This window comes from Carassius auratus, chromosome 45 (assembly GCF_003368295.1).
Source record: "Carassius auratus strain Wakin chromosome 45, ASM336829v1, whole genome shotgun sequence".
Classification (NCBI taxonomy): domain Eukaryota; kingdom Metazoa; phylum Chordata; class Actinopteri; order Cypriniformes; family Cyprinidae; genus Carassius; species Carassius auratus.
In genome coordinates, this window is record NC_039287.1 from 2,949,884 (window position 1) to 2,975,514 (window position 25,631).

The 25,631-nt window shown below is 37.1% G+C and overlaps 1 protein-coding gene across 2 annotated transcripts; it reads right to left on the bottom strand.

The window, feature by feature from the left end:
• Positions 1–1,738: 1,738 nt before the first annotated feature.
• LOC113062901 (proline-rich membrane anchor 1-like) lies at positions 1,739–24,511 on the bottom strand. 2 transcript variants are annotated; one of them, XM_026232965.1, is made up of 4 exons: positions 23,925–24,511; positions 22,665–22,815; positions 12,158–12,290; positions 1,739–4,170 (listed from the first exon to the last, which is right to left on the bottom strand). In XM_026232965.1, the coding sequence occupies exons 1-4, from the start codon at positions 24,006–24,008 to the stop codon at positions 4,068–4,070; spliced, it is 471 nt and encodes a 156-aa protein (XP_026088750.1). In that variant the 5' UTR covers positions 24,009–24,511; the 3' UTR covers positions 1,739–4,067. The 2 variants fall into 2 exon arrangements, with proteins under 2 accessions (XP_026088750.1, XP_026088749.1); XM_026232964.1 differs by having other exon boundaries at positions 23,744–24,511.
• Positions 24,512–25,631: the final 1,120 nt, after the last annotated feature.

Here is a 25,631-nt window from a genome sequence, read left to right on the forward strand (position 1 = left end):
TCTTCTGAAGCAATCTTCATAAGGTTCTGGGTGCCTTATCGTAGATAAAACAACATCAACCCTGCATTAATACTGTCACCTATTATAGAGGGTGATTATGAAGAGGCTTTCGAGCAGAAGAGGTGAGAGTATCAACTCCTTATTCTGCTAGAGGCCAGTGTGTGGCTGCCTGGAGGGAAGAGAGCTCTCTGCACATGAAAGCTTGTTGATAATTTCATGAATGCCTGCACTGGAACATACACACACACATTTGTTTTTGTGAAAGTGGGTTCATCCCATAGGCGTAATGGTCTTTATACTGTACAAACTGTATATTCTATGGCCCTACACCAACCCTACACCTAAACCTAACCCTCTCAGGAAACTGTGCATTTTAACTTTCACAAAAAAACTGTATGATTTATAAGTGTTTTGAAAAATGGGGACATGGGTTATGTCCTCATAAGTCGCCCTCTCCTTGTTATACCGGTGTCATACCCATGTCATTATACAGAGCTGTGTCCTGATATGTCACAAAAACAAGAGCACACACACACACAAACACACACACACACTTGTATATGCATTTATTTGTTAGAAAAAAAATCTGCAATATTGTTGAAAAAAATATTACATTTAAAGAATTGTTTTCTATTTTCTATAATTTCAAAAGTAATTTATTCTTGAGATGCCAAAGCTGAATTTTCAGCTGCCATTAATCCAGACTTTAGTGTAACATGATCCTTCTGTAATTATTCTAATATTGTGCTCAACACTAAAAACCTGAACACTGATATCTTAATTGTGAGCTTTTTCAGAAAATTTTTAAATGATTAAAGTATCTATATAAAGTTTAACTAGCAACTTGCAATGTTGTAATTGTAATTTACGTATAATGAGAGCACTGTGTCTGAATGATATGAAGCCATGGACAAATAACTTCACCTCACATGTGACTGAATAATTGATAGTGTTAATAATGTAAAGCATCAAGTTTTTCATGTGAAAGTGACTGAATGACAGCCTACTCGGCCTTCATGTTCTCCAAGCAATTTATAATCCTTTTCCACACATGGGTAATTTATCTAACAGAACAGAGAAAATATGTTTGCACTGTTTTTCTTACAGGAAAGACAACTTGATATCCCACTTTTCTAGATGACTTGTCAAGCAAGGAGTGTCAGCAGATGGAGGTGAAATTACAAAATTTTCTCCCCACAATTTCTCCCAGTTTAACTCTTTCACAATGTTCTTACTTCCCCACAGAGGTTTTACTGTCTGCTAAAATTTTATTTAAATAAAAATGAAAAATAAATATTATACATCTAATTATTATATTAAAAGTAAACAACAGTTTTATATGCGACAGAATGAGAGTATTCTAATACTAGTCTTATGAGTCTTGTTGTTGTTGCTAGGAACAATATTTTTAGTGCAATAATTATATAGAGATAATTATATCTCAGATAGCAATTAATGGAATATAATCATCCACCACATACAACCACAAAACATTCCAAGGCTGACAGATACCAGGTGTCAACAATGTAATGAAATTGTATTAAAAAAAGATTTATAAACATATACTGTTTAAATATTATAGCCTATCATAAACCATATTTTCTGACCAGAATCCTGCACATGTACAGTACATATCACAGCTGTGCACTATTTATAAAACGTAAATGATGACAGACCAATTATTTTTGCACACACACAGACAAAAACGTCAGATACGATTCAGTAGTACATTTTTATTTAAAACTAAAAAAAGTCAGCAAGTTGCAATTAAATTAGTTCAATGCACAAATTATAATAGTTTTACATTTTGGTATGTGATGCATACATTGTGCAACAACCTCTGATTACTCAAATATACATTAATGGCTTGTTCCAGACAAACAATAACACTTATTCTGTTTTGACGACACATCCCTATAAACATTTTCTCATACTCTGTACACACAATAGACTGTCAAGAAGGCAAATATTGATATGTACATTCATGCAATACAATTCTGAGTACCTTATACAGTATAGTATGTACAGTATAATACACATATATATATTTAATATATCTTGTTGAACGGGTGAATGACTGTACAGTAGATTGTGAGAATTTTTTTTAAGAATATGAAGAGGGATTGCTCAGTTGTATATTCAGTGTTACTATGCATAAACATTGCATCGCGGTTTTAATTACAGGTTCGATAAAAGTTCAATATATAGTTCCAATGAAAAACAAATTAAACAGTGGAGAGAATCTGTTTAACAGTGATATTACAAGCTAAATTTAGAGGCTAAGCTTGTTTGATGAATCACTTGATACATCTTTAAAGCGTCCACTAACCCACATGAAATCACAGTATTATCAACTTTAAAAAAAGCTTTAAACCATCTTAGTAAAAGCTTGTAACATCCTAGTTTTGAAGAGTTGCCAAAAAAGGTCAAGAAGAGACTTGTTGTGAAACTAGAATGATTTGCAAACATTCTAAAGAGCTGGACCACAAATGATGGCGTGATAATCAAATCCAGTTACACAAGTGTACGGTTTTCTATTAACCATAATAAAATGACTGATTAATGTAAAGTCAATATATTTCCCAATGCATTACGTTTTCAACTTATATTTCAACTTCAAAATGTAATTTTATGTAACCATTTTATTTCTTTTCCAGCTTGTAATATCTCTTCTATATACTTTGAGGAAAATTATGGACCACTCTGATGAACAAATCCTGACTAATTGTGAATTGTTTCAGTTGTAATTATCAGTTGAACAGGGTTGTGCAGTTACTGAAAGGTAAACGGATACAGGACATCCATCGGATTGTGTATGTTCCATCTACTTTAAATGCAATACCAAAAGCCAAACTAGTTAGAGGTGCATCATATGTTAGGACCATATCTGTTATAAGACAACATTAGTCAATTTTTAATCAGTATTTGTCCATATTGGATATTTATTTTATAGATAATAGATATTTAATTGTGGATACTTGCTTTGAAATGTCTTGTCTAGAGCTAATTTAAATACATTACGGCAAAGATTTTACACTTTAAGAGTTATTTCCTAAAGAGTGTCTTCCTATAGCCATTATTTTTCAAATCTCAAATACCCAATCAATTGTTCATCTGAAAATAAAGAGTTATCCATATTTCATACTGTACACTATGTTGTCTATGCATCCAAACATACATTTACAAAAACTTACAATTTTAGTTTGTAGTGCCTTTTATTTTTGGACAAAACAGTACAGATTTTAGTATCAGACATAGCATGAAATTATTCATCAATCAATCCCTAAAACTAATCCATCATACATGTTGTTGTTGTTTCCATGTATTTATAATTGAATATCTTTCACATGAAGGCTACACCATCAGACAAATTTGAATATCATGTATAGAACCGTCAGACTACAATCTGTTAACTATTAGCGATGCTAATGCTAGCCTCGTTTTTTGTATTCTAAATATGCACCTCAAGAACTCAATCCTTTCCAATTGCATAGTAACACAAATTGCAAAAAACCATTAAGGAAACCATTTCTTATTCTCCCTTGTATATTTGGTACACAAAATCTAGGACCACCCAATCCCATTTGGAATTTTGGCCAATTTCAGTCAATTATCCATCAAACACTCACACAATCTACATGACATATAAGAACCCTTAACGCTTAATGAGGAACACTGCAAAAACAGAGTTAAAGACAAGAGAAGACAGGAATTTTAAAACATCATTGCATTCAACAGAAAGTGCATGCTTTTATTTTGTTGATGTTGTATATATTCCTCAAAGGGGCTCTGGGGGGCCGCCAGGTTGAGTCTCATGATATTCGTGCAGCTGCCAGCATTGGTAAGAGTTTCCGTGTCTCCTCGAAACTTGCTTATACTTGTACCTGTACACATCACTCAATACATATTCACCTTAGTCTTTTCTTTAAACATCATTTTATGTCCCAAGAAGAGCAGCCATGAGGTTTACCATTCCTAAATTCATAATATGCCTTGCGTCCATCTCATAAACCCCAGCAGAGATGGTGGTGCTGTAGAGTACAGAATGTTCAGCTATAGCATGGCCACTATACTCCAGTGTTATTGGTTTCCACTACCTGCTGTTTACAGTGTGAGCTCATGGCATACTCCCCTCGGCTTGTGCCATTCTCTTCTTTTCGAAGGGGTTTCCTGGAAAAGAAAACAAAAAGATTAAGCTTCAAACGACAATTTTTGCTCATATTGAGGATGCTATTGATCGGGTTTTAGAGGCTTGAGCTTTGTGCAACAAAATACAATGTCCCAAAATCAAACAGAAAAGCTAGGAAAGGAAAACCCAAATAGTACTCATGGTAGGTTAAATTTAAATCACAATGTTTTCTGTGTGCTGTATTTGCTCTATTTTACAGTCAGTGTTTCAGGAAGCCGGAGCACACACTTTTAGACGCTGCTTGAGACACTAACAAAGTCTAGTTGACGAACAGCAGCACAGGTCATCAAAGTGAGTTATTCTGGAGTTTAAATTACTTCCCGCAAGCCATAATGGCTGCTGGACTTGAAAAGCAGTTGTATGCGCCCTAGCCTGTCCGTTCTTTATTACGATTTTAAATATGCAACCTGCCTGCAGCCAATTGCCTTCATAACTGCATTACAATCCATAGCTGGCCAAACAGTGGAGCACGCACATCCAATCTGTTGATATTTTGTTAAATCATGTCAGGCACATATTGACTTAATGGTAGAGAGGGCCTGAGGCAACAGCTTGTTATGTAGAGAGATGGATTCTGAGGATTCACATTTTATAAGATGCCAAAATTAATATCGTTAAAGGTTTGAATCAGTTGGGGCATATTTAATGCTTCAGATTTTGCAAAGTAAGGCTGCACAAAAAGCTGCCTCATGAAAGCAGCTATCTACAATGTTCAATAAGCGAATGGAGTAGCCTGATGCCAAGAAACCATGTCACTGCTAAAACAACGCATTCATACAATAGGGATAATCCGAAAGGCTTGTGTATGTAAAAATGAATCTCCATAGTGAAATTTATATTCATAAATATATTAAGACACCCTTAATACATCTTAGAGGCTAAGTGTTGAAGTATGCCCCTGTAGAAACCATTTGCCTGCTTCTTTCTTGCTGGCACTGAGACTGTTACCATCAAAAAGACACTTAAGTTGACTGTACACCTCATAAAATTTACAAACTAGAGAAATTTCTATAAAACTGATGACTAGAGAATTACTCAACAGCACAACAATATAATATAAAACTACAATATATACACTACCATTAAAAAATATGGGTGATCCCATGTTATGGGGACCCCAAATAGTTTGAACAGTAGTTACAACAATGTAACAAAATACTAAGTATACAAAATACTCAAATGTACACAATTGACTACAGACATTTACTGCAGCTGAAATCATACATTATTCAAAGACCCTTTTATTTATTTGAGTGTTTTTAAACAAACACAATATCCACAAGGAACAACTTTATTAGTACTTAAAATGAACTTAAAATAAGCACTCAAACCTGCAAATACAGGTGCTGGTCATAATATTAGAATATCAATGGTCTTCTTTTGGACAACTGTCAAGTCAGCTGTCTTCCCCATGATTGTGTAGCCTACAGAACTAGACTGAGAGACCTTTTAGTGGCCTTTGCAGGTGTTTTGAGTTAATTAGCTGATTAGAGTGTAGCACCAGGTGTCTTCAATATTGAACCTTTTCACAATATTCACATTTTCTGAGATACTGAATTTGGGATTTTCCTTAGTTGTCATTTATTGATAAACATCAAAATTAAAAGAAATAAACATTTGAAATATATCAGTCTGTGTGTAATGAATGAATGTAATATACAAGTTTCACTTTTTGAATGGAATTAGTGAAATAAATTAACTTTTTGATGATATTATAATTATATGACCATTCTAATTATATGACTATGTGACTCACAATTTTTATTCGCCACCATTATAAAAAAAAAAGATATTTTATCTATCTTTATAATTATCTATCTGCTTTGTATCAAATGTTGAAATTATTCAACTCAGAGTTCTCTGGGTTTCAAGGCTTAGAACTGTGTGTGATAATAATAAATGTGATTTTGATTAAAATACACCATAAAAAGTATTTGGTCATTGAGTTTGAACAATAATGAACAATAACAGTAAATACCAAAACAAGAGATTACACATCACATTAGGTTAGGTCAGGATAAATAAAAATTGTCATGAGAAAGAAAACAACCTGACCTTTACAGAGCCCATCTTCAGTGTCTGCAGCTCTCTGGGGTCTGTCTAGAGGATAAGTCTAATTTCATAAACAGGGCTTGAGCTCATTAAAATTGACCCGTTTCTTCCAGAGAAATACACACGAGTTAGCAACTTGTTGAATCAAGGCTGCTTTTGCAGACAGGATAAGATAAAGACCATTTGTTTCAGCTGACCCCTTAAATGTCATCTGTGTTTGGAGCTTTGCTACAGTTGTCATTTAAATGTTGTAAAAATGTCATGTTTTTGAACTTCAATATATATAAAAGAATTCTGAAATAAATAAATAATAATAATAATATATATATATATATATACAATATTCGCAATATTACTTTATATGTACCGTAATTTTTATCAAATAAATGCAGCTTGGCTGAGCAAAAGGAACTTAAACAAAACAAAACAAATCTTGCCAATCTCTAACTTTTTAATGGCAATATATAACTTTCATAGTATGGGGAAAGAAAAACAGTCGAGACATTCAGCAAAATATCTTAATTTTTGTTCTGCAGCCAGAAGGGCGAGTAAATGACAGGATTTTCATCTTTGTGTGCATTATCCCTCTAAATTACCATTACTTTTTCTGCTGTTTGATTAGACAGAATATTATTATCATCATGGCCTTTGTTTCCTCCTCTTCAGCTTCTAAAAAAGGCCTAATATTTCAAACCTTGAGCAACAAATAAAGTGATCCCTTCAACTGAAGTCAACTATAAGTCCTTGTCGAGATTGATTAAATGTTCAGAGGTAGCTAGCGCTCATCTGCTGTGATAAACACACAGTCTCTGTCTCTTGGGCAGGACTGATGAGACCATCCCATAGCTCTGCAGGGGCCATCTGTCACAAGATGCCCCAGGCTGCAGGGCTTTCCTATAAAGACATCCTCTCACTTTGCATGATTTACACATGGGAAAAACTCTGCCTCATCTGATTTTGGAGGGGTGGAGTGAGGAAGGAGGAGGATAACAAGAATAAAAATGTGTAGAAAACAAAGTCTTGCTATCCTCCTTCCTTTCAAAAATAAACACTTGTGGAGAAATAAAATATAGTCACATAATCCTCAGGTTGACATCACAATGACAAGAACATAATTAGCTTAAGTAAATACAAAGATTATAAAAGTATGTTGTAAATAAAAGAAGAGCTGTAGAGCTGCTGCACGGGGTCACTTAAGGACTGCCCTTCATTTATTTGACACGCTTGAATGCTGGAGACAAATGAAGAACAATTCTCCATAATGAATAGTCAGATTCTTTAGGCGGAGAAGGCTCTTTGGATTGATCACATTATCCATGTCTTCTCAATTCACGTACACAATGTCTGGAAGTCCAATGCATAAAACTACCATTTATGCTTTTTCAGCTAAACAGTAATTTTCCACTGAGAGCTTGTTTCTGTCCCCCCTCCAACCTGCTAAAGGCTCATGGACTCCAGCAGTCGTGCAGATGTTGCTGGAGTAGTGTTACTCTACTGCATTGTGTGCAGATGCCCTGACAGTCGCCCAATTTCTCTGTTTACCACTCAGCTTATGTAACGTGCCAGGACGGGAAGCCAAAAGCTCCTTTATCTTTTCCCTGAATCAGCACTGAGGCTGCTCACAAACACACTCTCTCTCTCACTCACTCAGTTTCTGTCTCTTTACCACCATTTTTCACTGATGGACAATAGCACCTGAGATGTCCTTGTGGCAATTCCCCAGATATTTCAAACACTGTTTGTTTTCCTGGGTATTACAGTATGTGACCTCTCCTCTGAGGTCGAAACACAAATCCTGTGGGAAAATGTGGGCCAAAAAAATGTCTCTCGGACCAAAATAAATGCTGATCTGGAAGGATACTTTCTGAAGCATAGCTGATGTTAGAAAAACAAGTGATTTGTAAAAGCTATTCTCTTCCTGTGAAGATGCCTAAAAACTGCAGTGACAAAGATTTAAAAAATGAATGATTCTGCTTATCCTATCTGATTTTGAATATGTTAAAGTTTTGGTTTTAGAGACATGCTATAACGGGGTAAAACTATGAAATTATTTATTTATAAAAGAGTTGAGTGCACCTTTAAAATTCAAAGCTCTTTGGAATCTACATAAACACTCTACATGTATACATACTCTACACTCATATGACACTTGTAGTTCTTGTTCGGTGAACACCAGGTTGGATGCTCAGTGGTTCAGTTTGTCCTTTCTCATTGAAATTAAGGCCAGGAATATCACCTAAAACAGCCATATCCTCACTTCCAAATGTGGGCCTGGGCCCTTAATAATACATGGCATGTAGTACACACATGGCAGGGAGCTACACAAAACATTACAGGTAGAGGTAAATATTTTATAACCTGGCTCTTTGAAATAGGCACCAGAATGTCTTTACTTCCTCTGAAAATAAACAGAGTGGGCTTAGATTGTTTCCACAGGACTGTAGGTTCAGTGGATGGTTCAAAGGTAAATGATGCTGTATAACTTTTTTGCAGCATAATGTCATGTGCAATCTTAATAAACAAAACAGAATATTTAAAAAAAAATTTCCCCCCAAGATGTCATTTATCATAATAATCAACTGTTTTATCACAATAGAAAAAACTGTGACGAAGAGTGCTTATCAAGGATCAACTAAATGCTGGGTTTTCAAAAGTATGTGAAATATTTAAAGTTCGCAGCATAGAATATTTAAAATACATCCAAGAGTTTTACACACTGGTCTGTTATTGTGGCGACATTTCCACTCCTCAAAACGTGACGATGAATGAACTGAACTGTGATTGGATGTTGGACATCCAGGTCAAACGGCCTCATGGGCGGCCTTGGCCAATGAAAGCTGCCATGAAATCCAGACATTCAGTGTGAAGGTCTGGCTATGTGAGAATACTTCCTTGTTGGCTTCACGAGAGAGAGCGGGAGGTTGCCACTTGGACATGACATGCTCATTTTTCCAGGCACGTCTGCGTCGCATCGAGATAAAAACATTTATACTTTTCAGAATGCTGCAAGCGCACAGCTGGTCATGTGACAAGAACCAACCAATCAGTTTCATCCTTTCCCATAACAACATCATTTTGAAAATATATTTTACAGATAATTACAACGCTATTGTTATTAACGTTAACATCTCAGAGACAATTTAGCATTTTTAGTCTCAGTGTCTCATAGAGCACTTTAAACACAAGCCTAATTCGAATTAGTATTTCAAATTTTAGATGTGTTGACTGTAACTATGCATGACAGCATTTAAAGTGATCGTTCTCATTGAATTGCTGGTTCTTGTGTTGCTTTTTTCATACTATGAAACAATGAGGACCAGCAACTAAAGGTGAACTATCCCTTTAACAGTGCTGCATGTTCAGCAGAGCTAAGGGGGGAAAAAGATGAACTAAAGCTATGTTGCTCATCTTACCCTGAGAGTCTTTGTTATCATAATTACACTACTGCTCAATGACCGGGATGCTTTATCATTTGTTTACAGTGGTCAAAAATCACAAAGCACAGCATTTCTTTCCACTAGGATCCATTCTTCACAATATGCACTGAGCAAGTTTTCAACAAAACTGCTATAGCTTTCCTCTTCAGTGCCTCCAATTCCATCAAACTCATTACAATAAGTAAGCCACACCAGGCTTCAGCATGCAGATACCATAAAACACTGATTGGGGTAATAATCTGAGTCTTCACTAGGACACTTTAGCAACTGTTTGAAGAAGCACCATTTGCAGTGCATCGGTCATTGGGCAAAGCTAAATGATATGTTCGCATGCATATAAAGGAAGGCATTAAACATGTCTCTCTCTTCATTTTGGCAGACTGGGCAAGCTAATTAGTGGGGAAATAGCTGCCAGCTGGGTTTTCCTTTGGGAGTCAGCTTCCTTATACAAAGTTCTCAGGCAAAAAAGAGGCAATATGTGAGAAATGAATTCACTAAGTGAAATTATTTCAAAACAGAGCTCATAACAAGTCCTTGTGTAATAGCTAAGGGATGTTCCACAGCTTCCATAAATAAAAGATTAATTTCCAGAAGACTGGAATCTTTTAACATTAACAAATTGGATTTACCTCCACTAGTTTCACTGGGAAATCTGAATAGTTTCAAGGTAACGAGAGTAGCTTCAGGATGACATGAACCAGGCCAAATATAGTCAACTGATGGTTATCAGATGGAATCAGATTTGTTATTTTTTTTGTGGGGGGGGGGGGGGTGAAGCAATTAGTTCTGGTCCTGCATTCCAATTTGTCAATAAAGCCGTGCAACCAGCCATTAGATGTTTTTTTTTACAGTAGATGATACCTGCTGGTAGCATCCTATGTTGACCCACTAAGTTAGGAGTGTTGTGGTTAAAGGTCAAAATGCATGAGGATGGTGGGACACCCACTGATAATACCAACTCTAACAGCCCACAAGGATGAGACATCTAATGATTTAACATAATACTGAGCCATGTGTGAATTCACTTTTGTAAAGAGGAAGAGAAATATTCAGCTTCTGTAACACCTGCAGTGATAAATCCTCGAGATACAGTAAATAGTCAAAAGTTCCAGTGACATGCTGTACTAATGCAGATAAAAGTGGTATTTCAGTTACTCTATTTTGAATAAGGGTGTATTCACACCAGGAAAGTCCGCTAGTTCACATGCTTTGGTCTGGACCAAATTCAATGTTGATTTATTTTTTTATTTTTTTGGTGTGGTACACTTTCACACTGCTCTTTTTGCATGTGAACCAGGAATTGTAAACAAAACCACACGTGTGCTAAGGTCATCCATTCATTGGACAAAAATTCTCAATTCTCAAGCGTTTGGAAACATACTGAGACCACCTCTTCAGCAGGTGTGAATACATCCTAAAACTCTGTTCTCTTTATGGCCAGTCTTGACTATACGTGGGATTGTAATACATGGTCACGATTTCACAAAATGTTATCAAAAATGTTTGAGTTAACACTATAGCTCACAAGTTAAAACAACATTATAAGCTACTACAGAAAATTATATAGTGATGCATGTATTAAAGGTCAATGTTTGCTCCTTAAATAAAAAAAAGCTGAGTGACTTCGACCTGAAAGCTGAGAGCTTTTATGATTACCTAGAATAGAAATAAAAATAAATATGATGCAGCACAGTGCACAATAGCAATACATCTGCTAAATTTAAGTGATCTTCTGCTAACTGAATTTTTGTAGTTTAGCCCTGGATGTATCAAAGATAGTCTGGGAGCCTCTTTTCTTTGTCGCTGGACTGTCTGAGGCCATTTCCCTGTCTGCAGCTGATTTGACAGAACTCTCAGTTGTTCTCTTGACAGCATGTCACTGGTACCAAACGAAAAAAGCAGCTTAAGGCTGACACACCATGCAATGTGTACGCCTTCTACTGCACCATCAGTGCAAAACACATTCCTTTTCCTAACCATAAATCAGAGTCATTGTCTTTCCTAAAGTAGGAAGGTGACAGCTTCATGTCATTTCAACTAAGATAACATTCACAATTCATGTTTCAGACAAGAAGTGGAGATATCATCTCTTTGCCTTGTTATCTTGTTAAATTAAGATAGCTTGAAGCTGACACAGACAAAACGCTAATGGAATTTGCTCTGTTTACATTCATTTACTCAACCTTATGTCGCTCCAAACCTGCATGATTTCTTTTCTTTTCTGGAACATAAAATATGATTTAGATTTTTTTTCCTCTAGTAAGAAAGAAATTAATTACAATAACAGGCAATGACCAAAACATACCTGTTGGCCAAAACACTGTGCATTCAGTATTAAATGCCCAATATTATATCAAATGTTTACATTACACAATTCTCAAATTTTACTACCGTCTATATTTGCTTTTATTTACAAATATTTTAAAGATATGGTTCTGAAAATGAAGATAAGTAAAACTATTGAGGCTTACAGTCTTACCTCTTGATGGCCTTGTAGCAGATGATGGCAGTCAGGAGAAGGAAGACCACAGATGCACAGCTTACTGTCCCCAGTACTAAGATCTCCATCTCTCTCCTCCATGGCGTTATGGGGGATACAGTGGAGGGAGCCACTGGAAGAGAAACAAAGTATTAAAAAGAATGCAGAGCACAGAAAAATTAATATGCAGAACAGGGATGTGCAAAACTACATCAGCTAGTGGGTCTTGAGGAAGCCCTGAAACTGCTAGAAGAACAACAGAATGCAGGGTTCATAGTCCAACATTTATGAAGTATTTCTGGAGCTCAGTTATAATGCATGGCAAGATCATGGGTGATGAATTTGTTATAAAAACAATGCTTTGATGTCTTTACTGTACTACGGAGCATGTTATAGCATGAAGTCACTTAGAAAAGACAGCTTCAGTAGTTAATTAGTCAGTTGTTGGAAAAGTAGTCAACCATCCCACCTGTCCCTAATGTAGAGATTAGAGAACTGTACTTTTACAATTATCACTCTCATAATGGTCTCTCACACCAATGCAGTCTGATTGCCCAATCATAAGGCTGCAACATTCTGCTCTACTCCATCTATCATTCCATATCCGAGAGGTGCTTTATTTGGACCATTACACAGCAATCTCATCCAGAAACATATTAGTGCTTCAGGCTACTCTACCTTTTCCACCACTTTAAAGTTTGGATGAATTTTCTCTGGTTGTGAACTGATAGTGGCACCCTGCTTTAGTGAGCAGTTTTAATAGTACTTTAAAAAATGCACAGGAGAAGATAAATTAACAAGTTCATTGCCCTCGTGAGCACATGGGGCTACTGTCTCTTCTCCCTCAGAATCAGAATAAGAAAAAGCTTTTTCGCCAAGTGTGTTTACACACAGAAGGAATATGTCGGTTTCAGTAGCTTCCAGTACAGACATACATATATAAAATATAGAGAAAAACAAAATATCAATAGACAGGATTGTGAATGTGCACATGTGCTCAGTGCTCTGTAGCGCCGGCTAGAGGTCAATAGTTCAAAGAGGAAGTGTGCTGAGTTTGAGGGATCCAGAGTGATTTAACCAGCCCCTTTCCTCACTCTGGAGGTGTAAAGTTCTTAGAAGTTTGGCAGGGGGGCATCAATAATCTTCTCAGCAGTCCTGACTGCCCATTGTAGTCTCCTGATGTCTGATTTGGTAGCTGAGCCAAACCAAACAGTTATAGATGAACACAGGCTATGTGAGCAGCTCCTGTGGCAGGTTGAATTTCCACAGCTTCCAATGGAAATACAGCCACTGCTGAGCCTTTTTTACAATAGAGTCAATCTAAATGTCCTACTTCAGGTACTGTGAGATGGTGGTGCCTAAGGTGCAGTGGTGCAGTGGGGTTTCTCCTGAAGTCCACAATCATCTCCACTGTTTTAAAAAATGTTGAGCTCCAGGTTGTTAAGACTGCACCAGACAGCCAGCTGCTCAACCTCTTGTCCGTAAGCAGACTCCTCACTGTCCTGGATGAGGCTGATGATTGTAGTGTTGTCCACGAGCTTAAAAGAGGGGTCTTTAGAGGTGCAGTCATTTGTTTACAGGGAGAAGAGCAGTTGGGAGACAATGCAAACCTGAGGGGCACCAGTGCTGATTGGGAGGGTCCTGGATGTGAGTTTCCCCAACCTCACTAGTTGCTGCCTGTTTGTCATGAAGCTGATAATCTACTGACAGCTGGAGGTGGGGTTTTTAGAGGTAGCAATCTACCTCAGCTTATGCTCTAAACTGTAGGAGGCTCTTTTACTTTCCTATAGAGTTAGTTAACAAAAGAGCCCAAACTTAAATTCAATTACTTTTTATTTTTTAACATAATACTAAACTTAAATAAAAATGTATATAAAAATGTAATTACACATAATGCAGGTTTTCAATTACCTTAGAAATTATAAAAATAATATCTGTTGTTGACTGTTAATTTACAAAGTGGCTCTCATAACTTGTTTCGTAATAGATTTTTTTTAAACATTAAATAACTAAGACATCACTAACAGGTAAAGTAAAATGTAATCTTTATATAGTGTTATATTTCGCAAAATGCTCTTTTCTTTTGTCTAGGTATAGTCACTGATGCCTTGCCTGAGGTAAATGAAATGCTACGTGACGTTTGTTTACAAGCTATTTTATTGCCGTCTTACTGCGGTTGAAACACTGCTTGAGTGATTACATAGGCAAGAGATGTTCATTCATGTTTATTTAGCCTTAAATCTAGAAAAGAGGAAGGGATGATCGTGCATACTCAAGCTGCCGTTTTTAAACTGAGGCGTATATATGCGATCTGTCACTCCACATCAAAGAGTGCGAAAACAGCATTATTGTTTGAGTTTCCTGATTAAAACTGACAATTTGAAAAGATGAGACTTTGTTTCTTATCAAAAGTAGCTATATATAAAACTGAAAGTTTCAAATGAAGTTCCTCTCATGCAGTGGTTAAAATAATGCTGTAGTTGTTCGGTACACCTGCGTACTGAACCGAAACACCCGTACCGAACATTTCCGATACGAATACGTGTACATACCCATAATTCTTACCCATTGCATTAAAATCAGCTGATAATCAAAGGTGCTCTGAATCAAACACTAAAATTAATGTACTGTAGTACATGTTCTCAAAATGTGCTTCATAGTTAAGGAAGTTAGTGAAAACGCGGGTCAGTTTTGAGAAAGGTTAACCACTCTTACCAGCTGTGCACTGGCTTCAGCACAAGAATCAGCACTAATTCAATGAAAAAGAGCACTGGTACACAGAAGATATATTACAACCACTCTCGCTTTTGTTATTTCTCATTATTCTCACAAACTTCCCATTAATTAAAGGGATTGAGGTATTAGCCAGGTGCTTCAGAGTATAAATCACTGAATAATTGTCCCTTGGGTCAAGACCAATGCATCAGCAACTTCATATGGGCTTTTCTCTTGCTGTTTATCATTCTGATCGATGCACCCAAGCCTCACTATTTAGAACAGATGGAAGAAATGCAAACACCTAATTGCTGAAATAATTCAACAGAGCAGAAAGTAACTCTTGTATTGATTACAAAGTCAGATTCTTAATGAAATATGACACACCCAGAAATCAAAATACATTATAGAGAAGGCAGAAAACATCAAGTGAATGGGTCTAGATGAGTGCGAAGATGACCTCAGTGACCTTATTTAGATTTCAAAGTAGACTTGTTCATTTGTAAAAACATCTACAAGAGCATGTACAATGGTTGATTACACATCTTTTATACTTGCATTAAGACACTACACAGCAGTGACACATTTTCCAGCAGTGATTTTATTTCAACACAAAATCTGTCTGCTTGTATAGGGTTCTCAGTGTCTTCTGCACAATCTCTCTGTCTGATAACTTAAAGTAAAGAGTGAAATGACTAATATTCGTTAATGAGTGTACAGTCAGACAAAAGGTCTATCGTCAGAAGACTCCTTAGTCTCAGATGGCCCAACACATGCTATGTGTTTACAGAGAAACGATGGCTGCCCCAAAGAGATGACTTTGCAAAGACTGTCTAGCTTGAGCGAACTCAATAATTGGACCCTTGTGCAACTGTTGGGAAAAGTATGCAAGGGAAAAAGGGACACTTTTTAATAGGAAGCGTTTACACTCTTAAAAGGATAGTTCATCCGACCATGAAAATCCTTGCATAATATACTCATCCATGTCTTAATACAAAAGAAGTCTCTGTAAATTTGTGTTCATACAATGAAAGCAAATCAGTCCATTATATGGACAAAAACAGAAACACTGTTCCAAATATCTGCTTTTGCATTCTGCAGAAGATATTAAGTCATAAAGGACTGGAACAACACAAGGATGAGTTTAAATTTTATTGTTAGTTAACTATTTCTTTATCACTTATACTTAAGTAAAAACTAAATGAAATCACTGGACATAATATGCATCAGCTCATTAAAAGTAGGTGCCAAAAAAGGCTTGTAATATGTAACATTAGTTCAATGTAACTTGTACACTGTGAACCGCAGTGTCTACTGTTTATGATAAAGGAGCAGCAGACAGAAATCAGAGGTTCGATCTCATGATGGCCTATTGGATTAGGCTATTTTTGTACCTGCTCTCCTGTTTAATGGAGTTACATGGCTCTGGATTGCCTGGTCAAAACTGATTTTTAAATAAGGTGACTGACAGACTGCCAGATATTAAAAAACAAAACAGAATAACTCCATCTTGAGTCGAGCTCTGCACATTTTTTGGGAGACTACCATAGGAGGAGCAAAGTAAGAGACTTTTAAGTAGTTTATGAGAATTTAAGTCGTTTATGAGAACTCAAAACGTATTCCTACCACTTACTTAGAGTATGGAGTATGGATATACATTTTTTATTCTCACTCTCTCCTCACTTGCAAGACTATCTGCTGATTTTCTCATACTTAAATGTTGAGATATTACACAAGCAAGAAGTGGGCTGCAACTGGCTTTAATTTCACAGATATTTAGATGCCGTTAGACATAATGAGACCTTCATTCTGAAGACCTGGATTTAACTGAAAGCCTTAACTCTATACCCCACTTTAACCCTTTGACGCCTGAGCCACAGACCTTGCGTTTGATCGCAAGCACAGGTAGGGAGGGCCTCGGCTCTCCTTCTACAACGGGAAAGTCTGCAGGCAGAGGGAGGGAGCAATCGTGGGCCTCCATCCCTGTGGGTGGCTCATCCACACTCATGACAAAGTGCATCCTAGCAAAGGTCAGTGCAGAGCCTGCAGGCAACTGCTGCTTCCCCCATCCTACCTAGTTAGTCATACTCAAACAGGAAAAACCTCACTCCATCATCCAATGCTGATGAGTGGTGAAATGAAAAAAAATAAAAAGAGTACAAAGATGATTCAAAAGCTGTGGGGGTGTGGAAAGCTAGATGAGACAGTGAGGGTGATCGATGAAGGCGACTCTCCAAAGTCTTTGGCACACATCCTAAAGCCCTCTTTAATTAAAGCTAAGAGCATGGTGCAGGGCCAGACCTGCAAGCATGTCATGTCCATTTGGTTGAGGGGATGTGGTGGAGACAGACCGTGACTCCTGACATTTGCCAGTGGCATTGGGCTGGATGCGTAAGAGGAAGATCACAAGCTAGAAAGAAACTTACGTGACTTCAGTAACGTCTTCTTTTCATGTATCTACACATGTACACACTATGCTTTTATCAACAATTTCTTTGATTTTATTTGTATTTTCAAAACATTAAAAACTGATTTCTCAGCAACTTTACAATGTAGTGTGTTGGGTCATCATAATGATCACTGTTAATTTTTGAGTTAAATATTATGACATAATTTTCTTGCTAAATGTTCCAGGCAGCTAATGCTACAGCACTGAAATCTAATCCCGCCCAGATAGGAATGTCTGTGAAAATTTTTCTTAACAATTCTCCTCATTTATTTTGACCTTTGGGGAATACCGTAAGCAAATTTTCTTGTTGTGCAGGCTGGTGCGCTTTCAATATGGATTTAGACCTTTTGCCAAGTTTCTGAGTGAAATAACATTTGGCATCCCATCCAACATAAAAAGCCAATTAAATCAGTAAGGAGAGCCGGTCCTGTAAACTGCTTAGAATGGCCACTGTGGTAGTAGGTCACAATTCTCACCAAGATTAATTCCTTTCCTTAATTACATACAAATGTTATAAATAAATGTAATGCTTACATTCAAATCATTCATTCATGAATCAGACATTCTATGTTAATTATTTTAACGTATCAGTACTTCGTGATTAGGGCTCCAACATGCTTCTAGTTCTCTTTTACAATGTTTAGGTTTAGGCATAATTATTTTCTACAATTTGAAGTCGCAATGAAATGGAATTAGCTATAGATCTTAAATTCCATTAGAAATGGCCAATCGAAAAAGAAAATCAAATGGTCAGGGACTTCTATCCATCGGTTGTTGTTAGATTTTGGCTGTTGCACTCAAAAATGGAGGCAGATCAGAATTTAAGCTTGCAATTGATTGCAAGAAAGAGGTGGAGCTTCAGCAATATCCAGTACAGATCATCAAAGAAGTCTGTCGTTTCACAGGAAGATTGAGTTATGACATCTTCATCTTGATAAAAAATTACAAGGTCAAAAAATAAATAATAAAAAAACTATGCATAGATGAATCGTTGACATGCATTCAAAAATGTTCAATTCAGTGTTTATAATAATTCAAAAAGTCTGGATATGAGTTTATAAAGTACTCCAGACCAGAAATACAACCAATCTTCAAACATATGGTATCCTGAAGTAGGCCTATTCACAAAGGTGGCAAAGCATCTCAGCAAAGACATGACACAATGTCCAAAATACATAACATTAAATCTTAATTCTAATCAGGGCAGCAATTTGTTTTATCTCCAGAGATATGAGCCCATCCCAGGTAACATTGTTTATACTCTAGCAACAGTTTTAAAAGCCCAGTATTTTACTCCTACCTGGCACTTTACCAGCTATCTTTATACTGTAGATGTTACCTTCGTCTTTGAAGAGTCCACACCTACTGTATATTGTAAAGTGTACTGTAACAAAAAGGTGATGAAATACCTAGTTATGATTAATATATTACATTCTCAAATAGCCTTCTCAAGTACAGAAACAGGCACACTACAAATAAAACATTTAAACTAAATACAAAGTGCTGCATCATGAGAATCATGATCAGCCTCTCTAGTATGTAATTAACCTAAACTGGAAAGTATTAATTAGCAATGCATAAAAAAGCTTTATGGCCTCCTCTCCAGTCTGAGACTATTTGAGGGTCTTTAACTTATTTGCAGCTTAGTGTACCATCGTGTGCACAGAGCAACCCCATGGCTTTCCGCCAGTGATTGTCAATCTGCTAATGCTTCTTGATTACCAATGTCCTCTCAAATAAGACAAACTGGATCATAGGGAATCAATCCATGCAACATTAGCAGATAGGCTCGACAACACATTAGACAGAGGGGAAGGTGAATGTAAGAGTGTGTGAGCAGAGGTGAATGGCTCCTGATTCAACAGATTCTCTACTTTATGCCAGGTGAATTTCTCAATTTCACAGTTAGTGAAAATGTCAGTGGGTGTTACACCCCTCATCCTTCTGTGCTATGGCCCAGTCATCAGATAGTGGATAAGATCTTGTATTAGTATTAGGGGAAGGTAGCTTTACATTTCCTCCAATGTTTGGAAATATATTTGAACAACAATAAAATGAAACATCTGATACGTAAAATTAAAACAAAAAGTGTCAAATCAGACAGGTTCATCAACCTTCTTCAACCCACACTTAGATACTCTAAAATGTATAAAGTAAGTGGCTTTATTTGAAAGTAAATTTGTCAAAATTAAAGTTACTATGTGAACTAAGAGAGCAGGAACAAAAAATGAAGATTGGTAAAAGTGTATACACACCTCACCTGTAATTTTTATTGATTAACTGAGATATAAAAAACAAAAACAAGGCACTATAATTGTTCATAGTGAGTGAACATGTTAGCTTTGCATGGTCAGTCACTATTATCTAAGTGTATCGATCTTTAACTGTGGGATCCTTGATCATACACCTATTCTCATTATTTGTTATATAATGTAGCACTTCATAGAAGTAGAGCCACTGACTGCCTTCTCACTGTGCAGGGCAATTTTACACTTCTGACACAGCAATTTTCCCTACAGCAAGCTACCCTACTGTACTTGCACACAAGAGGGAAAATGTTTTGCAATTGGTCACAGTGTATCTCACAGTGTATCTCACAGTGTATCTCACAGTGCCTGGTATCTCAGAAATGAGCTGTCACCTGGCATGGGTTCACCTGATGGAAAGATATGGAAAGATAAATTTGTTTCACTTTATTTGTGTTTTGTGTCACAATGAGTTTTTGACTTGGCTACACTTAATTACTTTCTAAAATGCTAAAATGCTTAATTAATGTTGACATGCTTTGAATTAGCATAAACAGGCAAATGCACTTGCAAGACAAAACAGCCCCTCTGGACAGGGAGACATTAGCTTTGCTTTTTCTCTTCTCTGTCAGGAGGAGGAGTCAAGCCGACAGGCCCAGAGGGAGAATGCTTGACAAGAGGAGAGAAGTACTTTGCTATTTCAAAGCTCTCCATGAGGCAGCAACTTTCTGCCTAGATTAAGGAATAACATCACGTTCAACGAAACAACTAGTTCAGTAAAGTAAATGTAATTGTTTATGGATAATGCAGCATTATTAGTAATCTTTAATCTGAAGATATATACTACATATATGATTAAAGGATCTAAAAATACAGAAAAAAAACAAAATGCTGATTATTTTCAGCAAATAACTGCTAAATGGCATTATTTAATTTATATTTTATATTTAATTTATATTAATGTTTTAGAGATTAGTATTATTTGATGGCAGAGGTACAGTAACATACAAATAGAGGAATTCCCTCTTTCCTTTTTGTGACCACTACTGCTACTGCAAACAACATCTTGACTGGCGCACAGGTTAGCATCATAAAAATAATATCAAATTCTTCACACCTTAAAAAGACGGGCTCTCAGGGATTTTAGGTTACTATAATTTGTCACAATGGCTGCGAGATTAGCAGAGTTTGGCATGTGTTTCACGAATTCCCTTTTTTAGGCTTAAAAGAGTATGTTCTTTTCCAAGAGCCCGGGAGCAGTTTCATCTAATCTACTTCCCCTCATCTACATCCTCAGCAGTTCTGCTAAAAATAGATTCAGACTAATCATGAGATAAAATGTGTACCCTTTGGTAATATTCTCGGTTCAATCAGTACTATGTGTCTGCTCCAATACAGTTTATTATGAAGACAATACAACAAAGAGTAATTCAGTGTGGTATTATCCATTGTAAACTATATTTGGCCTGGACAAGCTGGATAAGAGGATTTGTGATAAATGGGCTGCTTAAAAAACATCATGTTGCTTTATTGGTACCAATCTGCTCTTCTTAGTTTGTTGGAATGTCAGTTGCTACTTAAAGAATCTGTTTATTCACCAGGATGCTGACGATATTCAGCCGAAGTCAAACTTCCGTTTTAATCCTACTATTAGATTTAGGTCCTTAGCGCTTCTTATTGCAATCAGGCCCTCTGAAGCCGCCTTTCCTTTTCCACAACTAATACATTCCTCCATTTAAACCTTGTATCACTGCTACAGTAACGAAAGGTGTGGGAGTCCTCATTAAACACAACTTCCTCATGAATAATTTTAATAAGCTAATGTTAAAGCCATTTCACCCCTAAAGGCAAAGCCTGTCACCAGCCTTCAATCGGTTACTTATCAAAACTGCCTTTTACAGTTAAATCCTCAGCACTCACGCAGTTGTTAATAGCTATGCTGCAGTTTGCCCTCAAAACATTTCATGTCACTGTATGAAAACATAATATTAAAGCCTCACTGGCCGTTCATGCAAAGTATTGATTTTGTTTGCTTCATATCTGAAGATGTACCTGTAGCAAGCATGTATGCATGAGGCAGGTACTGATCCAAGGCACATACTAATGTATTTGTCATAAATTCTTACAAATGTTTTTCCCCAAGAGCTTGCCGTTGTTGTGAGAGTACATTACTCAGGCTTAAAGCAGAAGGCTAAAACTCCAGAGGCAGATTGATTTCACAACCCTTTCAATGCTGAGGCCTCATTGATCTGGCTTTCCTCAGAGCCTGACAGGGACCCCTGATGACAAATCTAAAATTTCCACCTCCTGTAATGAAAGGGATTGAGCTTTGTGTCAGTTGTGAACAGCAACATAGTTTCCGTTACTCAAAACAGGAGGTGTCAGGAAATTACAATTGTTTCAGTAAGAAGGGCAATCTATTAAACTGCTTACAACTGCTACCTTCAAAACGACAGTGACAAAATCTGATTAAATGAACTCGCCTGTCTTTCTGGAAAAGAGTACAGCCACAGCCAATTCATTCATTTTGGGGGGATTGAACTCACTGCAGATTCTGACAACATGACACTGAGATAAAATCACATTTGTGAGATTTATGTCTGACACACAGAAAGGTACATGAACTCCAATCTGAGGTGGTGCAGAGAAGTGCTTTTGAGATTACAAACTGTGTTAAATTTTAAGCATTTACAGATATCAAAATTTGCCAATGTTATGAACCAATTGCTATTCATAGTTTTAACTTGGGTTCATCTGCTTGCCTGAATATAATAGGTCTTATACTGAATTTGCAATTCTAATAATCACTGTTTTAAGGTTCTGCAAATCTAGACAAAATAACATGAGCAAAAAAAGGTCCATTGTCAATAATGTAGCGATTTACAAAGCATGCCCAAATCTTGCAGTTTCTTCACATGTCTTTGTTCTTCTTCTTTTGAGAGGTGGTATAAATATTCATAGCTTGAAACAGATGGAAAATTTAAAGGCCAGAGCTGCAGCTCTATGGATATTCCACCCTCCTGGTCTGTGTGCTAGTCATGTGACTGAAAACTATGAATTAGGTACTGCAGAGACATTAGAGGGTAGCACTACTCACCAGTTGGAGCCAGGAGCCTCGGGGGTGGTGGAGGAGGGGGTGGAGGGGGTAACGGTGGGTAGGCCCTACACTGGCATGGCAACTGGCAGCTCCCTTCGAGCGGTGCCACTGTGGTCCGGGAGCATGATTTCTGCAGCTCTCCTCTCGCAAACTGTGGTGAAAAACAGAGCACAACTTAGATGAGTGTTTTTGTAACTTCAATCATCATGTCACATGTAGCACAGCAAAAACATTTTGAAAAAGCATTTTGCAATAGTAAAATGCGACTTTTCAAAATAGTCATTAAAATTTACAATAGAGAGAATATCATAACAGCACAAGCACTCTCTTGTTTTTTCTGTACGCATGCTGGCGAATGGGAGCTCCCTCCCACTAAAGTGGAGAATGAAGGGTGTGTGGAGGCTGAGGTCTCTCAAAAAGAGCACCCACCCACACTGCAGAGCCTTGGACCCCCAGAAGAGTGGGAGTAACAGGGGGTGATCCTTGACACTGCCTCCCCCTAATAGGCCATCCAGGAAACACTTCTACTAGTCTTATGAACACTGTTGCCACAGGGGACAGTACTAAAGGACCAAAAGCTATGTCTCCAGACCTGAACACAGTACAATATCTATGACTTTAACTGGTACTGAAAGGAGGGGATGCTCTTTGAATAAAATGTAGTGCATACTAGTGCTCTAGAGTAGAAGCAAATACTACTACTGTAGTAATAATGGATGTGTGAGGTCAAAATATTACACACAAATATCCAAGAATATTTAGCTTTCAACCATTAAGTATATTAAAGTGAAATATCCTAAACTCTGAAACTAAACATACTGATTAAACTTAGGTTAATGACTTATATAAAGAAATAATTATATTAATACAATTTATGGTTTAATAGTTGTCAATTGTATCTGACAATGTATAGGTATAAAAACGCACAAGCAGATATCTAAATAACTATTTAATCAATCTCAGCGCAATAGAAAATCTCATAGTGTCCGTTATGCACGTGCGCATCCGCGACGCTCAGTTACTGAACCGGACTCACGTACGAATTATTATAAACGACTGAACTGCTTAGTCCAACTTACCTGAAATAATGGAAGAAACAGTGAGAGAAAACAGTGACTTAACAAAAACGACAAAAAACCCAAACTAAGCGGCAATAAATTTCGGATAAACATTCCTCTTCTGTCTCTTCACAGTCCACCTGGCGAGGACGCGATTCTGGGGCGCATAAAAGTCATTTATTATCCGCTTCTCAAGGCTTACCAACGATGTTTTCCTCGTGTTTGAGCAGATATGGTTTCTTCTGAAACATTCTCGTCCAATTAAAGCAACAATAATTTGTGACATGGAAGGGTTTGAATCGACATGGGAAGGATGCTAGCGCTGTTTCTGAGGAAAGTTGTTGATCCTCCGCGCGCTGCCGTGGCGCGTGCCGTATCCACCAAACAAGAGTTGCAAGGCAAAGTTCTCTTCGCGCGCGTTTCTATGTTGAGTCGAGTGCTGAACCGGGATTCATTTCTTTCCAGGCATGATGAGATGATGTCAGTTTATGACACAGAAGTTACTGACACTCAAAACGCCACGGACTCGGTCCCACAACGGTAGACTGGGGATTGGGGGATTCACCTCTTCATTATTTGTACAGCACCACGTGAAGTGAAGGTTTCCAATGAGAGACGCGCACAAAGATAACGCACCATTATTAATGTGCTAGCCATTTAGATGAGCGACGTAGTCACACGTTTTCTATTGCTTCCAGACTGAGATAAAGCGATGTATTCAACGAGGACTCTTGGGGTTACGTTTGGTTAGGTCACGGCGCCAGACAGTGAGCATTTACTCGGAGCGAGTTGGATGTACTCTGCAGAGTAGACAGACACAGCGCACACAAGCAGTGAGGGAGAGAGCCGAGGAGGAGGGGGGACGTTTGCCATCCACAGCTTTTTGTTTAGGTGGCAGAATTTTAATTTTATCCTGCGTGGTAGATAAAAGGACGTGTGGATGTATTGCGATCCAAATGAGATTTGATTAACACCAGGAACAAAATAACAATAATTAAGAGACTTCAATAAATGATACAAATGCATAATTAGTCTAATTCTGAAACAGGACATAAAAACCAAAATAAAGAAATTGTAACTGGCGGTAAAAGTGATAAAGTACTGGAGCAAAATGCAGCAAAGTCTAGAACAGGAAGTGCAGGTGCCAGTCTATAAACACTTCTAGTACAGTTAGGTTTGTCTCTGAATGTTGATTGTTGATTGATGGAACAAACGTGGGTATAATGTAATTATTATATGACAAAAATAATGCACTAGTGCTAAAACTAAGTTTAGTCCAGTTTAAAGCTGTGTGCTTTATATGATATTACATATTAAAAGTTTTTGTGTTTGAAGCATTCGTTCATGGAGTCAACACAACATAGTATTTAATCACTTCTGTTGTTTATTTTTATATGTGCATTTTCAGCTACGCATGTATATTTTCTGCTCATTTAAAACTACAGAAATAAGAGATTGCTTATTGGTTGTATACTTAGATGTCAGTCACTTAGTTGGCAGGACATCAAAAAATAAAACAAATAATAAAATCCTATGTGTCTATCTCTTGTAGACTTTTTTCATCATGAAAAATTAAATGTGCATCAACCCTGCATAAAATCCATATGCCTACTAAGGATTTAAACAGAAACGGAAAGGCATCGTGAATGTACATTTTTATTTTATATATATAGATAAATTATCAGAGATACCTTTTTGTAAATTGAAATAAGATTTAAGTTTAATTCCTTCTCCCACCACTTCCTCTACCAAACTGCAGTGTGTGTGGTAACAGCTTACACTTTTGCACTAATAACCCCTCCTTCTTCAGATTTAATTAGACTTAGAAGCCCTCTGATGTGATCATCCTAAATGAGGTTGCCCCACTAAATCACCAAAGCAATAAATTCTACCCAGAATAAATTGAATC

Coding starts and splice junctions, on each gene's coding strand:
- LOC113062901 (XM_026232964.1), bottom strand. CDS start 23,836: ATGTTTATCCGAAATTTATTGCCGCTTAGTTTGGGTTTTTTGTCGTTT. Junction 22,816..23,743: donor TGTTTCTTCCATTATTTCAG/GTAAGTTGGACT, acceptor TTTTCACCACAG/TTTGCGAGAGGAGAGCTGCA. Junction 12,291..22,664: donor GAGGCTCCTGGCTCCAACTG/GTGAGTAGTGCT, acceptor TTTCTCTTCCAG/TGGCTCCCTCCACTGTATCC.